Source organism: Numenius arquata, chromosome 2 (genome assembly GCF_964106895.1).
Source record: "Numenius arquata chromosome 2, bNumArq3.hap1.1, whole genome shotgun sequence".
NCBI classification, from domain to species: Eukaryota; Metazoa; Chordata; class Aves; order Charadriiformes; family Scolopacidae; genus Numenius; species Numenius arquata.
Window position 1 is genome coordinate 67,789,387 of NC_133577.1, and position 18,831 is coordinate 67,808,217.

At 43.9% G+C, this 18,831-nt stretch overlaps 1 protein-coding gene across 1 annotated transcript in view; it reads right to left on the reverse strand.

Moving 5' to 3' along the window:
* SYT10 (synaptotagmin 10) overlaps nucleotides 1–18,153 on the reverse strand; it is a 35,850-nt gene extending 17,697 nt beyond the window's left edge. Inside the window, exons 1-2 of the mRNA XM_074167941.1 lie at nucleotides 18,003–18,153; nucleotides 5,260–5,617 (exon numbers count right to left, since the gene is read on the reverse strand). Coding sequence (XP_074024042.1) covers nucleotides 5,260–5,617; nucleotides 18,003–18,153 — 509 coding nt within the window. The remainder of the gene's footprint in view (nucleotides 1–5,259; nucleotides 5,618–18,002) is intronic.
* Nucleotides 18,154–18,831: the final 678 nt, after the last annotated feature.

The window sequence follows — 18,831 nt, forward strand, 5'->3', positions numbered from 1 at the left end:
TACCAGCACTTGTGGTATTTAGAACAGAGGCTGCTGTCTCCTCCTTGCAATCACTAAAGTCAGAAGACCTGCTTGTTTTTCTTTAACGAGCTTCACATTCCCTACCAGCCCCTCCTTGTTGATGAGCACAAGGTCCAGCATAGGACCTCTCCTCATTGGCTCCTCTATCACTTGGAGAAGGAATTTATCACCAATGCATTCCAGGAAACTCCTCAGATTGCTTATGCCCAGCTGTGTTGCCCCTCTAACAGATGTCGGGGTGGTTGAAGTCCCCCATGAGGACCAGGGCTTGTGAATGTGAGGCTGCTCTTATCTGTCTATAGAGGGCCTCATCCGCTCTGTCTTCCTGGTCCCGTGGCCTGTAGCAGACCCCCCACTGTGACATCATTTGTCCCTGCCCTCCCTTTAATCTTGACCCATAACCTCTTGGTCAGCCCCTCGTCTGTCCTCCATGCACTGCAGCTGCTCATTGACGTAGAGGGCAACACCCTCTCCTCATCTCCCCTGCCTGTCCTTCCTAAAGAGCCTGTATCCTTCCATTCCATTCAAACACTCCAGAAGGAAACAAGAGACCTATTTACCCAGGATATAGAGAAGGCTGCAGAACTCAATGACTTTTTTGCTTCAGTCTTTACTGGCAAGGGCTCTAGCCACACTGCCCAAGTCACAGAAAGCAAAGGTAGGGACTGAGAAAATGAAGAACTGCCCACTATAGAAGATCAGGTACAAAACCATCTAAGGAACCCGAAGATGCATAAGTCCATGGGACCTGAAGAAATCCATTCACGGGTCCTGAGAGAACTGGTGGATGAAGTTGCTAAGCTACTGTCCATCATATTTGAGAAGTTGTGGCAGTCTGGTGAAGTTCCCACTGACCAGAAAAGGGGAAACATAACCCCATTTTTAAAAAGAGAAAAAAGGAAGACCCGGGGAACTACCGGCTAGTCAGTCTGTATCCTGTGCCCAGCAAGATCCTACTGGTAACTATGCTAAGGCACATGGAAAATAAGGAGGTGACTGGTGACAGCCAACATGGCTTCACTTAAGGCAAATCATGTCTGGCAAATTTTGTAGCCTTCTACAACAGGGTTACAACATCGGTGGATAAGGGAAGAAAAACTGATGTCATCTACCTGGACTTGAGCAAAGCATTTGACACTGATCTGCACGACATCCTTCTCTCTAAATTGGAGAGACATGGATTTGAGAGATGGACCACTCTGAGGATAAGGAACTGGCTTAGATGGTCACACTCCAAGAGTTGTGGTGAATGGCTCAATGTCCAAAAAGAGACCAGTGATGAGTGGCATTCCTCAGGAGCTGGTATTGGGACCGGTGATGTTTAACATCTTTGTTGACAATATGGACAGTGGGATAGAGGGCATCCTCAGCAAGTTTGCTGATGACACCAAGCCGTGTGGTGCAGTCGACATACTGGAGGAAAGGGATGCAATCCAGAGGGACCTGCACATGCTTGAGAGGTAGGCCTGTGCAAACCTCATGAAGATCAACAAGGCCAAGTGCAAGGTCCTGCACATGGGTCGGGGCAATCCCATGCACAAATACAGGCTGGTGGTGGAGAATGGACTGAGAACAAGCCTGAGAAGAAGGCCTTGGGTGTGTTGATTGATGAGAAGCTCAACGTGAGCCATCAATTTGTGCTTGCAGCCCAGAAAGCCAACTGCATCCTGGGATGCATCAAAAGAAGTATGTCCAATAGGTTGAGGCAGCTGATTCTGCTCCACTCTGGTGAGTACCCCACCTGGAGTACTGCATCCAGCTCTGGGCCCCCCAACATAAGAAGGCTGTGGACCTGTTGGAACGGGTCCAGAGGAGGGCCACAAAGATGGTGAGAGGGCTGGAGCACCTCTCCTACCTCTTCTATGAAGACAGGCTAAGAGAGTTGGGGTTGTTCAGCCTGGAGAAGAGAAGGCTCCCAGGAGACCTTACAGTGGCCTACCCATAATTAAAGGTGGCCTACAGGAAAGACGGGAAAGGACTCTTTATCAGGGATAGGACGAAGGGTAATGGTTTTAAACTGAAAGAGGGTAGATTTAGGTTAGATATTAGGAAGAAATTCTTTACTGTGAGGGTGGTGAGGCACTGCGACAGGTTGCCCAGAGAAGCTGTGGATGCCCCATCCCTGGAAGTGTTCAAGGCCAGGCTGGATGGAGCTTTGAGCAATATGGTCTAGTGGTAGGTGTCCCTGTCCATGGCAAGGGACAGAAACTAGATGATCTTTAAGGCCCCTTCCAACACAAACCATTCTATGATTCCCAAGCACCTCACTTTTGCCTTTTTGCCTCTTGGGAATCAAATTACTCTTTGCAGAACTGAATGACAAGCTCCTCTCCAACCTAATGCTAAAGAGCAAAAAGCATGGCCTTTGAAAATACAGGTGAACATTTGAAGGAAGGAATTATCATAGAAGCAATAAACTATATTGCAGAATACTTTCACAAAGTACTTGGAAGAGTGGTTCTCAATAACACAAAGCAAAAATATTTGTAAATGAAAACCACTGACACAGCACTTCTCCTATCATAGTTTACTGGTTAATTGGGATCAAGGACTAAAGAGCCTTTTTTTTTTTTTTAACAAGCAGATCTTCTCATATTACCAGGAACAATGAAAATGATATAGTTCTGATTAAGCAGAAATTCCTCATTTCCCTACACTAACATGTCTTCATGTTAAATGTACAGTCTATAAAAAGTGATCAGGCACATTTTATTATTGCTCTGAATGGCTTCTTATCATCCTTATGCTTCAATTACAATGACTTAATATGATTCTATTTCTTTTATTAAGAGCTGATGGCTGCAAGAAATTATCACAGAACTGGTTACAATCCTTTTCTTTGCCCCAGCTCAGGTGAGATCAGTGTAGAGAAGACAATTCAGATGGCAAACATTTCTGTTAGGTTCTTTGTCAATGGAATACAGTTAGGAGATGGTGCATTTGGGTCACTCAGGACCCTTGAGTACAACAAAGTGGTGCTGCATTGAAGGTGGTGCAAGAGAAAGTTATGCTACCTCTGTGCCTGCTAATGGCTCCCCTTTGTTTAGAAGTCCCCAATGAAGGACATCAGAGACAGTTTTTAATCTTTCTGTAATCCAACATTCTGCAGCACAATGGAGGAGTAATCCAGAAAGCTGGTCTAAATATCTGGCCTTCATCTCATACATTATATTCTTGGCAGAAATAACTAATATGGGCTGTTGGAAGGTTAAACTCACTTAAGGCAGGCAGGGGTATAGAAAAAAATGCATTTACAAACACAGAAAGGACCATTTCTGGGTGACTTTTAAGATACGTCATTCTAAACATGTTTTGTAGCAAGGGTGCAGAGTTTTTCAGCAAACTGTAAAGGAAGGTGATGTCTTCAAACACCCTGCTATTAATTGGCTAAGGTGGGACAACTAAGGTTACTCAAAACAAAGGAACTGTCCTCTCAGGAGAGATTTAACCCTGTTAATCTAGAGGTGATAAAAAGAAAACACACCCTTACAAAGTTACCAATGTGCAGAAAGAATAGGATTGATGGCAGGTTTTAATTTTGTAAAACTGTTCTTGGCTTCACAGATATTTTATATGCATTTAGATCCCAGTCCAAATCACTCTAGAGGCTTGTGGGAATACTTTCACCGCCTGAAGTAGCTCTGGATCATGTCCCTGGAACTTCTTTCTTCCCCTATAGTACCACAGGGACTATTCAAGTCCATTTGCCAGCCAGCTATTTCTTCTGTCTGTTCAGAAAGTCAGACAGTCTGATTACCTACAGATTTACCTGTTGGTACGTGACAGATAAAACTCTTCCTATTAGGTAATAGCAAGTTGTGTAACATCCTTGTCATGCTAAGCTGCATCAGTTTTGGTCCCTCTGTGTTTAGCGTAACAGTTACAATTTCAAAGTTGTCTTCCCAGTATTTTGGAAATGTTCCTCAGAGTGGCTTGGATACTGTGCTCCCTCTCTTCGCAGATGGATGCAGTAGCTGGAGCCAGGCATAGCCAGGGCAATGTGGCTTAAAGCCAGCTGTAGAGTCTCGTAATTCAGGAGATGGTTCAGCTGCTAAAGTCAGTTAGACCTCCCCCTGGCTGGAGTGCTGTCATTTTTGGGAACCTCCTGTAGTTGCCTGCTGGCTGTTCCACACTGCTGGAATAGCTGGGAAAAACCACTTCAGCACTCACCACCGCAATGAGGTGGCAATGAGGGCACTGAGCTGGCAAACCGCTGTCTTAGGGACTCACAGAAGTCCAGCAAAGTATGTAAAGTATGTGCCCACGAAATGTAAAGCACATGTCTTCTCCAGTCTTGTGCCTCCAGTGATTATTGTGAATGTGAACTCTTTTATTTATTTTTTCTTCTTTGGTAGCATGTGTTCATTTAGCAAATGTTTTATTGAGGGAAAGCTATTTCCTATAAAGTATCTGTGTTCTTACTTATGGCATTATGCAACACTTTAAGTGCCTCCTCTAGCCTTCATTTTCCCATTCTTTGTCTACAAACTTTTCTTCTATTTTTTTTTCTGGTGTAGATAGTGATCTTTGCAGTTCGCTATTTGTTTTCCATGCATTAAATTTGCTGACAGTATTTGAAGAAAACCTTGTTTGAAACTATAGGTCACTGCAAATCTCTTCACCTGAGATAAAATAAAAGTTTGTGTCCTCCACTTTAATAAAAAAGAAATCACTTCAGCAATTTATTTAAGGATCCATATAAAATCTGTACTGCTTTAAGACCAGTCCATAAGGATCCACATTCTTAGGCTGGAATTTTAGTTCCTTTAGAAGTGGCAAACCACGTCTTTAAGAAATGTGCCATCAACAAAAAAATCTGTCATTTATTTAGTGGAGGGGGAAACCTTCATCTGCAAAAGCAACTGCTATATCTATAAAAATAGCTCTGTCAAAAGCCAGACTTGCAGTACTTTAAAAAAATAACATCAAAATAGATTTTCCTGTACACAAATCCTAAAATGGAAATGCTTAAAGTAGCAACATATGTATTTACAAAGTAGCAGAAGACATAGATTTGATCTTCATATGCTAAAATAGTGATGTAACTAAAGGTACACCGAATGTTTCAGAACATTCTGTTCAAAGGACACTGAGGCTTCCCCTTCATGTGACTGCTGTTCCACCCATTGCTGCTAAGAAGTCAGTGAATAAACCAGGATCCTGGAAATTTTCAGCGGAGTGCTCTGGCTCTACCTGTTCCCGGGAAACCTGCCACAAATGCAAGTGCCCCTGACTTACCTTGATGAGGATGTGGGCTCAGTGATCTGCCTCTGCATGCGTGCATGTCTGATCAGATGCTCTTTCAGTGCATTCTGGACCTCTGCTGGTATATCAGGTGAAGTGTGGCTAATTTTCAATGCAGCTTCAAGTACCTTCGTGGTAGGTTTCCCATTTTCTTTAACTTCCTTTTTCTCACTGGTCTCAAAAACCTCCGTAGGAGCACTGGAGTTGCTCTGAGGGACATTACTGGCATTGGAAGTGAGAGGTTTACTTCTCCAGCAGGGCCAACACAACTTCCAAAAGACAAAAAGTGAGACTACCAGCAAGGCGAGCCCGCAGAAGCTGACGACTACTGCTAACAGACTGACTGAGATGTCTGCAAGGAATTAGAAACAAAGATGATCATGACAGACAAACATGGAGAGAAAAAAAAAATTAAAAAATTACACAGGTAAGGAGATAGAAGCATTTTGATCATTAACTTGCATAGACCTTTAAAGTCCTATTTAGCACTTGTTTTTTTCTTTATTGATATCTAAGCCTGTACCTTTAAAATGTCATCATACTCTACTATCTATTTCACAAATAACCCATTAATTGTTGTTCAGACCAGGTGCCAGTATCTGTATCACTAGCCACACACTCAGTCAGACTTCTCAGGCAGTAAGGGACTACCGAAATGGTCCCAAATACACCTACCCATTGCTGTCAAAGGGTGTCTGCTCAGGACCACATCTTGCTCAAAAAGTTAAACCCCAGTCAAAACTTTCTGTAAGTGCACATGAAGACAGACCAGTTCTAAACCTCCAGGCTGATACACACATTTCTTGAAGACTTGCCAAACTTTTGACTCTGTGTGCTAACTGCTTCAGAAACATGTTGAAACGAAACATGTTAAAATCTAACATTTAGGTGGCATAAATAAAGATAGGATATAGTCTGTCACAGATAAGAAACTTATAGAGTTAAATCTTAAACTCTGGACCAAGACTGTGTTAGACCAAGCCAGTACATATACATTAGTATCTAAAATTCTGCTTTGAAAATGCAGCTGGCTTCGCTATACAATGCCCTGACTTGTACAGAGACCATAGTAAGAGACACTTGGCTATGTGTTTGACTGCTGCCCTGTATTTGACTTTTTCTGCCACAATCAGTTAGCATATCCAATAGCACGGACAAAGATAGGGGAACAGATTTCATACCAATGAAATTATGTGGACATACTTGTATTTTAGGAGATGGTGGATCACCAGAAATGCCAGTGGAGCCCTAATTAGGAGTTTTATTCTATGTGACATGTTTCAGTTTGATTTTTCCAGTATCATGTAATATTATAAAACATAACTAAAAAGATCCCTTTCGTTTTGAAAAGAGCCTTTTGTACAATTTAAAAGTATTCAGTAAACCCTGCTTAAATGTCCCTCAAGCAATGGCTGCTGCTGCTGCTTGTTACAACAAGTTTTGACAGTTTAACAGCTAATATTTTGTATCCATAGCTCCAGGCTGCTGACTACTAAACTGAACCAGTGGAAAAGTCCAACAAGAGTTTGAACATATTTTTTGTAGAGGATCACAGGAAGAAAAATAGTCCTCTAGGTATGTATTAACTCCATGGAACTGTATGTAGCTCACAGGCCCCTTTGCGAGATGAAGTTTCCAGTAGAAAATTTGGGAATGTTTTCTTTATTAATATATAATATCCATATATATATGTCAATAACAAACACTGAGCTTAAAGCCCATTCAACAGGAAAATGTGTGAGAATAGCAAAAGCAAATAAAGAATGTTTGCAGTCTGGAGATTTAATAGATACAGTCCTGCTCAACCTTACTTCATATATACCCTGGCCAGTGTCATGGGGCAATTGGCAGAGGATGTGCTCTTGATTTAAACAGTCGGGCACAAACTGCTGCCCTGCCTTGAACAGAAATATGCTGCCTTGACCATTTCCTGACAATGCTGAGAAAGGTGTCCTCCTTTTCTGCCTGTAGTTAAATGTCAAAATGTAGCCCTTGGAATATGCATGTCAGCTTAATGAGAAATTCACACGGCAAATTCTCATTTACAATGTTTCCATAAAATGAATGGATGCATAATTATTTCTAATAATAATGTAACACAAGAAGCAAACAATACTTTTGCATACCATTTTTCTAGGTAATTTATCCCCAGTAGGGATTATTAGGCTATTTGGTTTAATCTGCTGTTTACTCTGATATCCTTCCTGAGCCCAGTAATTTTTACTTGGCTTGTGCATGTTCTGCAGCAGACTGTCCAATCTCAACAACAAGACATTAAGAGATGCTGAGTTTACTGTATGTTTCAATGGTTAATCACTTTTGTTGCAAATCTGTATTTCTGATTTGTATTTTTGTTGTTCTAATTTACAGTCATTGCTTCTTTCATGTCTTTGTATGAGATTAAAAGATATTATGTGCTTCATAAGACATGCCTATACAAAATACAAATAAACTAAACAGTGCCAGGGAAGAAACCCAGGACTTGAAACTCAATTGCCTATACCAGTCCCTGGAATGATTTTAAACTGGGCCAGTTCATACCCTGCTAGCCAATTCCTGGGCTAGGATCAGGAATTAGAGCAGGGCAATGGTCATTCTTAATAGGCGGTTTGGATGCGTCTCCTGTTTCAGCAGATGACAGGCTTTACTAGCATGGAGAGGGGCTCTTACATGCGAGTTGGCCTTAGAGCTAGAGAATGGTTTTAAGTGAATTTAATATGTGAATACAGAAGTATGCTCCACTGAAGGAACTTTCTTGATAAACTGACCCAGCTGGATTTCCAATCAAGCCGAACAAAATATTTTTCCATTCTCAGAGCCTGATAAAAACTAGAACCCTTGAAAATGTTGGTCATGTATCAGAAATTAAAAAAAAAAAAAAAAAAGAAAAAAGCAATTCAGTTTTGGGTCATTTGCAGTATTTCCAGCTCAGCTTAGAGATGGCTGCCATAATTAGATTACACTTTGAGAGGAAAGCTTTTAGAATTGAAAATTATATTGTTTTTTTCATTTAGAAAATGTTGAAACAGGATGTTTTAAGAACTCTGAAACTGCTGGAAACATTTCAAAACCAGAAATATGAAAATTGATCCTTTCCAGCAGAGTTTCAATTTGATTAATAGATACTATCAGCTGAAAAACATTCCATCAAAGTATTTCTAGCCAATCCTATCAAGTTTTTCACTGCAACACATTTTTCAAGCCTTCGAATAACTTGGTGTCTCTTTTCAACACCTACTCCTGTACTTCAAGTTTCTCTTAGATTTTTTGGTATATTTCCATTAAACTATTTCAAATTCTAAGTCAGTCACAAATCTTTACAGAAAATGTATGTTTTGTAGCCCTAAAAAATCACATGAAACATCTGAAGTCTCAATAGCAGAGAAAAGATGTAGAGGCTAGTTCTACAAGCAGTTGTACAAATTATCGTTTCCATTTTTGCTATTTTACTACCGAATTAAACAGCCTCAAATACTGTACTTCATAATACAACAAATTCTTAAACAGAAACGTGAAATATTTTGTCAGGAATCTGACCAAAAAATACTTCATTATAAAAAAAAAATTACTTTAATTACATTTACTGCCATAATTGCTGAAAAGCAATCAATATGCCATATAAATTGAAATGAAAAGCATATTGTTTCATTTCATCACTTGTGACACTCACTCAGTTGAGCAATCATGAGAGATTTGCTGTTATGTGAAGACTGACATCATCTATAGAAGAGCAGACAAATTGAGCTTTCCAGCCCCTTTGCATGTTGGACTGGATATGTCCCTTATATCACCTTTTTATGGGAAGTTTGGTTTAAGAATTAAGAGACAGTTCTGCAAACTAGGAGTTTCTTCACCTCACTGCCAAGGAAACTTGGTGAGTACTGAAGGATGGATGTGTCATCAGACCAGGGTTGCACTTCACATATGATAGTATTATTTAAAGATGCAGAACAGGTGGCAAATTCAAAGATTGCCTAAGTTTTTAGAGGCAGAAGGAGATACACTCACTCTGCTGGGGCAACGTTAATTGCTAGCATGGTAAACAACGTTCTCACCGGTATGAAGGAAGAGAAAAATTATCTCAAACTACAAGCAGTTGTTTGACAATCATTTTCTCAGCTGGTAATTGCAGTTTGTCTTCAATGCTACACACTTGCACAGAACAGGACACCTTTCTGAATATTCATGCAGCATTATGCCATTCCTGTTCACATGCTGGGTAATCTTGGGAATGTGAAGAAAATCTTCTTTCTCAACACACCCACTTCTGATCAATGGGAAATCTTGCACTGACTTCAATGGAGTGAACATTTCACTCCTGGTGATTTTCCTTTACTGACCTCTGTCCTTAATGTTATCTTCATAGCCTTGATACAATTTCATAACTGAAAGAAAGCATCCTGTTTCCTCACGATTTTCAAATTAAAACCACTCTTTTAAGATATGGAATTTTGGACAATTTTATATTTCTTATTTGAGAAAGGCATGTCTATTTGGGAAGTGCGTGAATTCTATTTACTTCAAAATATCTCTGCATTTTTTTATAAATATCCTTAGAAACATTTCCACCATAAGAGTCTCCTTGATAGCCCATCTTTCATACTAGGCAAGTACTCCAGAAACATCCCCACCTTTCTTCTGAATGGCAGGGAATGTTTTGAGCAATGGTTTCTGTACTATGGCTTCCAATAATCTGTTGTTTGAAACCTGCCTCAGAGAAGTTCTGCCCATGAATCCATTTACAAACATGCACATTGGCAGACTTTCCATCTCCAAACCAAATTAAGTTCATTTACATTTTTGTCAGTGCCCTCATAGCATAGACCCCTTGATGCTTAACTTTGGAAAAACATACTCCATAAACCCATGGTCTTGAATGGAGAGAGAGGCCAGGCGGTGCCATGACATAGCTGCCCATGTGTATAAGGGGCAGGCATGTCTCTGATGTGGACCATGCTAAAGAGAAAGTACTCTTGCCAGCAAAGCAACTGGGGGAAAGGAATGCCTGGAGAAAAAGAGGATTATATTCTCCTTTGAACCCTCTTTGTCTATATCTGATCTTGGTTCCCTTAAGTATTGAAAGCACAATGTCTCTGTAACTTTTCTCAAAAATATTTTTCTTTAACTTTTAATTTGTTCTCTTGTTCATCAGCCATAAGGAACTTCACTCTTTCCATAGCAACCACTCTAAAGGGAACTCTTCTGTCTGGAATATCAGGAGTCAGCTCAATCAGATAAATTAATATGTCTCTGATTTTCTAGGATTTGGAGGAAAGCAGGAGCTTTATTAATTATAAAAGGCCTGGGTCCAATAAATCTTCCTTATCCCCATGTATATGAACTAGTTGGTCCAACCCATCATTTCTGCTGTTCAGTTTTCCTTGGGGAAATTTGAAGAACATAAAAGAGTTGCTGGTGTCCATTTTTATTCAGCAATAGCAGATCTTCCACAATTACCTCTGTTTCACCCAAATCCCTGCAGATGGGGATGCAATGCTTTAGCATGCCTCAGAAAGTGGCAGGTGTAGAGTCTCGTATTTTCTCTAATAACCTGAACCTGTCAAAACACCCAACTTAAATTTCAAACTGCAAAAATAGCCTTTCACTTAAAAGCCTACATGTGATCTCTGCTCTTCTCATGGAGAAACATACTTTGAAGATCTTCCTCAAATCTTTTGACTCTAGCCCTACTGAGAATGTGATCCCTCCTATGCTGTGAACTCAGCCTGATGAAAACAGCCATCACCATCTACTGGCTGGTGTATCACTTCTTAATGGTAACAGAGCTCTGTGGTAGCACAGTTCTTGAAAGAAAGGGATTTAAATGGAGTCAGGTATCACTGTGATTTACTACATCTTTACAGCACATAAAATTATTAATCTCTTGTCAAAATAATTTTATCTAGGTTATATTATTTACTAATGCATCTATGTCTGTCCAACCACAAGTGGAAGATGCTCTTTTGCCATTTCAAACTCCATGTACAGGACTTTAGATTACGTGACATACAGCAGATACAGGATATTTGCCCAAACCTTATTAGCCTTCTAGCCCACACTACCTTCTCTCTTCCAGAAATCAGAAGGAATTTGCCACAACAGCTGTGTATTCATGAGCCTCAGTACATGATTTGCGTGCTGTATGTGACCAGAGAAGATGGCTCTCACTTTTGCCTGACTGGGTCATTGTGTTTTGCCTGCAGTGTAGGAAGCAAAAGACATTACACTGGCCTCTCCTCTCTAACACACCAAGTGTAAATTATTTGCCTCCACTTCCAAGGCTTTTTCTGGCCTACCTACTTTCCTACTTGTTAACTCTCACTTAATCTCAATAGGAGGCAACTCCCATCTCTGCTCAACCCACACCTACCCCCCTTGCCTTCCATCAAACAAAAACCCAGCTTTGGACTTGGTCCCATGCTGCTCTCACACTTGCAAGGACGTCTCTGTAAGCATCTGCAAGAACACCTCATTATCCTCTTTCAGACAAGAAAATGAAATGAAAACACATCATAAACCCACTGGACTGCCATTAATCATAAGCATACCATAGTGTAACAAGGTTCACACAGCTCAAGTGTCTTTTCTGAATTGTCATGGTTATGTTTATTCTTACCCAGCATTATATAACGAACATCTCACACAGATGATGAGACCCAGCAAAACACTGTGTCTCTTTATCTTCATCATTACAGATTTGTCCTCCAGCTGTTATAACTGTTTCTGTATTTTTCATGTTTATTTCTTTGCAAAACCTGTATGGTGGAAGATTATTTCGTAAAGCTCTTGCTTTTACTGTGTTTCACCACTGGTCTGCATGTTGAGTAGTTCTGCATTGTTGTGACTGCCTTCACATTTACTGCAAATAAACCTGGCCTCTGTGGTATGATTACCTCTCTGTTGTACCTTTACGCTGCTGAACTAGATGCATTTCTGGTTTTCACAGCTTGTTAACACTGATTTTGGAAAGCATATTTTTCAGTAACCCTGCAAGATTTTCCCCCAAACCCTTATTTCCCTCTGGTAATAACTTTGTTCTGACCAGGTGATGAGCTGTATCATAAAAAATTTGATCAGTCTGTTAACTGTTCAAATGTTTATTATTTAATTTTATCACATTTCTCTGTAACGGAATGCTCGGTTGTTTCGCACAACAGTTACTTTCTCACGAACAAAAAAATGTTCCTTTCTTGTATGACAGTCCTGCACTCATGACAGTAGTCTTCACATTCATTCAAGCCATTTCTGGTCCCCTTCATGCTTTCTCTGGCACAGTTGAGAAGACTTGCAAGCACACTATGGGGTAAATGTGTTTTTTCTCCCCTCTAAGTGTGTGTGTGTGTGTGTGTCTGTGAGTGTGCGTGCCAATGGGAGACTCATGCCAACTACAGCAGCAGGACCCATGACACTGCTTTTCAGGGAAGAGCAAGACTACATTACAGAATGGCCATGTGCAGGATACTTCAGTGTTTTCTTACTCTCTCTATACCTCTACAGTAAACTGTTGATCAAGGGTAGGGTTGCAAACTTGATAGGTTAAGCTTTTGTGGTAATGGAATAGTTGTGAGTAGAATATTTAGACAAAAAAAAATCCTCTAGAAGCTGAGACTCTTTGCATGATCAACTTAAAAAAATTCATTGTCTGACAAGCAAAAGAGCAAGAGCGAACGTCACTCTCTAGAACTCTCTAGATGGCTAAAATATGCCCTCCTGGCAGAGAAGCAACTGGGTTCCCAGCTCTGTTATAAACATCGGTTCCCCATGAGAACTGGTAATGAGATAGTGAAGTTCTGCAGGACCAGTAGGCCTAAAAAAATGCAAAGAGAGCAGAAAGTGCCCACCATTTACAGAGGACATGCAATGAATTTTAAACGTGTCCCTAGAGCTGGATGTCAAAGCTCCCCTCATTACACTCCATGCAGTTGGCTTGACCTTCAGAAATGCTCCCAACTGGGACTTTGATGTGCTTGGTTCCTTTGAAAATGAGAAGGGATGCTTAACTGGCAAAAGTGAATTAGAGCCCTTTATTAATCAGATAACCTGGGTCAAAATACAGGTATAACCAAGCTGCATATATGAATTTTGGATACTTCTAGAAAATAATTTACTTGGATTAGAGATAAATTTTGTTAGATGCAATCCCACACATCCAGCTCTCATTTATTTTCCACATGAACTCTTCCTATTAGTTGACAAACATCTTAATCATTTTGCTCAAATCTACTGCAAATAAAGGAGATGTAAAAAAATAAACAAAAAAACCCAGAAAAGTGGCACAACTAATTCAGCATTTTGCCAAAAATGTTATACCCTTCAGAAGAAAGCTCACATAGTCATCTAACTATATAAAGGTACCATAAATGTAAACAGCTTCCTAATCTTTTCACTTGAGCATTCCCCTGAGATGAGAGAATTAACAGTCCTTGTAATTACCAGGGCAGAAAATATAGCAGCAGATGTCGTATCGTCACTAATTGTCTACAGCTCTTAGAAATGTACAAAATTATTTATCTCACTAAGATTCTTTGCTATAAGTTCCATAGATTAATTACCCATTACACTAAATATGATTACCCCTTCTTGACCCAAGCAGTGAGTAGTAATTGAGGGTCCTAAGGTGGTGGTGGCGTCACTGAGAGGAAAAAACTATTGAAGAATCAGTCATTTCTTTGATGTAATCCTGTTTGTCTACAAAGAATATCCAAACTCTTATTTCTCTGAGAATAAGAGGAGTCAAACACATGGAGGTTATTTTTTTTTTGTTAGCAGCAAACCTGAATAACTCTCCTTTCTGCTTTGTTGCCTCATTTTGTTGTACTTTGCTTTCCCAAAGCCATCCTCTCCATTTTTTGTTCTGGCTGTGTCTCTGGCTCTCCTTCATGTTTGATTTGGTTACCTTTGTTATGCTGCTTTTCCATACCTAGACACCTACACTATCAAAAAAATCAGTACCCAGCCTCTCCAATTGCCAGTGAAACTTCTTGGGTCATGAGGTCAATATTGCCTCATATATTTGCTGTGATTGGGTGGTGTACCTTCTGTCTCGAGCAGCTGATTCCTTGGAGAAGCTTGGCTGCTTTTCACGGTCTAGCTGAACAGAAAGCAACCATCACACCTGCCAACATAACAGTATCACAGAGTTCTCGTTGCCTTTTTTAATGTTTTCAACTTCCAGAGCATGTTTTTATTCTTGTATTAAACAGAAATGGTCTGCTTTCCTTTCTACTATCTACTCTTCTACTTTCTGAAATGTTTCTTGCACTATGATTTCCTTTCCAAATATGGGTCTCCTCATGTTTTAGCCTTCTCTCCTTCAATGAAATCTCATCAGTGATTTTTACTTCTGCTGTCTTTGTGGCAGTTTTAGGTGTCTTCTTTTTCAAACCAGGAAAACTGATTGAACCCACCATTTAAAGAGACATTACATTATCCCTATACAGGTAACTATTATTTTCTTTTTTCTCCTCTTTATACTGTCTCCTGGACTATTTCCTTTTTGGATTTTTACTGCAAGCTTAACTGTGATAACAAAATACAATAATAAAACATTATTCTGTAAGAACCCTCTCACAGTCCTTTATCTTCTCCATACCTTCCAGAAGTCCTATTGACAACTCAAGTATCTTCTTACTCTCACTATAGTAGTTTCTTCTCCACACACTTTAGTGCTTGTTGCAGGAGCTAATTCCCAACACACTGCTCTAGCTTGAGCCCCAGACAGCAAAGAACTGAACCGGTTCCATGATGTGTATTACCCAGCATGGGCATACACTGGGAAAGTGCTTTCTGTATCATTGTTTAGGAGATACAGCAAAACTGATAGGGCTAAATTAGCCATTCCTCCCCACTCCTATACAGCTACAGCTGCATGACACCAGAACTGTGCAGAATTTACTCAGCCACAGAAGGATATGGCTACATGATATAGACTCTCATGCCAAATGCTACCACCCTATGTGTGAGAAAGTTTAGGAAAACAGAAACATTTATGGCTTCATTCTCAGAATGGTGATGGAGAACACAACATTTCTACCTTCAATGAATAGGAACTAGGGATGTTCAACACTGTGGACAACACTAACTTTATCCATAGAGATGATAAGGAACTCTACGTGCATTTGAAGAGCAGAAGAGATGGCATGATTCACCTTTCAATTACAACATTTCTCTCAGCCTAGACACTGTATTTACAATCTTGCAGTCCCTAAAATTCATGTCAGTGATATTTATGTTTTGCTTATCCAAGTGTTTACATATTAAAATGTTGTCAATTATCATCAACAACAGTGTGTCTGTTCCTCGTCTGGAGCCAGAAAGTATTAATAAATGCTCACTGGCAGTGTTATTAATGTTTAATTTAATATTTGTGCCTATAAAGTCGACACCCATCATCTAATAATGGTTTCCTTTCAAGGAGAAAAAAGTGAGATTTAGGAACTCAGCTGAGATGTGGGAACCAGTGGTTTAAGCCTCTGATCTGTTAAATATCAGGGATTTTTTTTAATCCAACAATTGCAATTTAGTTAGGGTTTGCAAATGAAAAAACAGGAAGATGGTTGACTTTGAAGAAAAGCCTAAAAAGAAGCTCCTGCTACTGTACATAACACAATATCAAGGCAAGTGTTGAAGAGTCACATTTTCCAAACAGCAAACCTTGGTTTACCTCCTGTGACATTTTTGTATCCTTCAGATCCCACCTCTTTACACATCAACTTTGTTTTTACATGGCACCTGGCTCCCCTGTGCAGTACTCTCTAAAAATCAGACAGAGAAAATAATCGCTTCAGCGCTCAATTTCCCAAGCTCCGTATTTTCATGCAACCTTCTACGATTCAGACCAAGGCAACTAACACAGTGCGCGATCAGAACGCAGTCAGTAATTAGCGTTTACAAAGCACAACAAATCCACGGCCCGTGCTGGCGGACCCCCCCGCTACGACCCCCGCAACCCCCGCTGCGGACCGAGCTCCCCCGGGACGGGTCGGGTCGAGTCGAGTCGAGTCGGGCAGGGTCGTCCCCGTCCCCTGTCCCCCGTGTCCCCTCCCCGTTGCCGCTCCGGGACGCGCCCGCCTTCACCGGCTGGAAACTCAGCGCTCGCCTCAAGCGCAAAGCCCCGGCAGAACCACGCTACAGGTGCCGGGGCCCGAAAGAAGAATCGCTTCTCTTTCAGACAGCAGGGTGGTGGGTTTTTTTGTTCTGAGATACTACCAATAACCCCGAATGTGCGGTAAAATCAGTGGGCGTTAGGAGGAAAGAAAAAAAAGTAACAGCTGCGGCGGTAGCTACAGCGCAGCTGGGGCACACGCTGAGGACCTGCTGCTTTTCATGACTTGGTGTTAATTTCTTTAATTTGCACTCTACGCTTGTTATTTGTTGGCCATAATGCAAGCTGTCCATTTGCACATATGGAATGCCCTTCTGGCAGGAATTAAGCGCAGACCTCGGACTAATTTTCAAGCCCCGCCCCAAAAATAAATACCATGGAAAACAAGGGGGTCCCGCTTGTACTGTACAGAATAACCAAAGGCACAGAATAACGCAAAGGTTCCGAAAGATCCAGACAATCCAGACATCAGTGACCAAACACACCACCGTTAGGAGTCAAAATCTTGCTTTCCAGCCCGACGATTTTTCTGGCTTCGGAATATTTAAATGAGCCCGAATTCCCTCCTCCACCTCTCCCCCCCGCCTCCCCCAAATTTTCCTGGACGAGTCCCGGACCGCACCGCACCGCACCGGAGGAGGGCTGCCCTGACTCTACAGGTTCCCACTGGCTGTCAGAGCTCTCCTGCCGCCCTCAGCGACCAAGGGCGGGGATGTAAAATATCTCAAACCCCGCTCAGAAAGAGCCGGGGCCTCTGTCAACTTTCATCCCAGGGCTACTCTGAGCCGCGGCTCGGCGAGCTGTCCCCTGAGCCGACGCTGCGCCCCAGGCTGTGGCGGCCACTCTCCTGCCCGCCCCACCGCCCCACGCCGAGCGGCCCTGACCCGAGTCCCCCCCCCACCGCTCCCCCCGCGCAACCTGCTGCCGCGGCGCCGCCGGCACGACACGCCAAACACCGAAGGACGGCTGGGATGGAGGGAGAGAGGGCGACGGCGCGCAAACCACGCGGGGCGCGCCCGTCGCACGGAACCGCTGCCCACCCGTGACAAGGGCAACAAACACTGCCCTCTTCCCCACGGCCGCACAAACACATCCAACAGCCCGGGTTTGCATAAAGGGAAACTCCCACTCGCGGGGAAAACCTTGCAGAAGCGGAGCGGCGGGTGGCAAACGAGCGAGCTGCGGGGGACGGGGGCCGTCCCCGGCGGCGCGGCTCCAGCCGGCGGCCGGGCTCGCACGTCGGCGGCGATCTGTCTCCCTTCGGCGCCTCTCCTCGCTCCCCGTCCCCACGCCTGCGCCCCTGGCCCCACGTTTCCCCCGAAGCGCCGTCCCCCCCCCCAGGCGCGGGGAATGACCCCGCGGCGGCGATCCCCCGCGACGCTTCCCTCGCTCCTTCCCGGGCGCGGGAGCCTCCGCGGGCTGCGAGAGGGAGACGATTTTAAAGCGGGCTGTGTGACTGCCCCCCCCCCCCCCCCCGCGCCTTCCGCCCCCTCCGCGCGCAGGGAAAGCAAAGGAAAAAGTTGCGCTCTCCGGCCGCCCACGCCGGCGCTGCCCGCCCCGCGGCGGCGGCAGGACGGGGACCGGCGGGAGGCGGTGCGGCGGAGCAGCGGAGCGGCGGGTCCGGTACCGGTACCTGTGCCGCCGATGCCCTGACGGGCGGTCTCCAGGGGGAAGATGCCGGCGCACTTCTCCCGCTCCACCTGCCCGCCCAGGCACAGCTCCGAGATGATCTGCAGGGCCTTATGGCAGAGGCTGCCCACGCCGTCCTCCGCGGGGAAACTCATCTTCTGTCCCGGCCCCGGCCGCCCGCTAGGCCATGGCCGGCGCGGGACGGCTCCGCGCCCGACCCGCGCAACCTCCCGCGGGGAGCGGAGCGGGGCGGAGCGGCGGCGGCGGCGGCGGGAGCGGAGCGGCGGGCGCGGTGTGAGTGAACCCGCGCTCTCATCCGAAGAAGTAGTGAAGGGGGAAGAGGGGGGGGAGGGAGAGACAAAAAAAAAAGGGGGGGGGGGGGGAAGAGGGAAAAAAAAATAAAAAGGGGGGGGAAATAAGCATCCACTTAGCAACGCCTTTTGTGCCTAGCGGGCTTCGGTAGGCGGCTCGGCCAATGGCAGCCCGGCGCGGGGGGGCGCAGGCGGCGGGGGGGGCTCCTCGCCTCCCCCGGGGAAACTTTTCCTTCCCCCGCCCCGCGGCCGGGACGGCTCCCGGGGTGACGGTCCCGGTCGGAGCGCGGCGGCGAGGGCGGCGATCTCGGTCAGGGGCTGCGCGGGGAGGAGCGGTGGGGTGCGGAGCGGTGCGGGGGCTGCGCTGGTGCCGGCGGGCGGAGTCCTGCCTTCCTCCCCACGGCGGGACCCCCGAGCCCCGGGGACCCCCGACGGCAGCGGAGCTTCTCGGTCGCTCATCGCGCCAGCAGGACGAAGCAGAGATTGTTCCTCAGCGCTCCGGTCTTTTTTCCCGAAACGTGG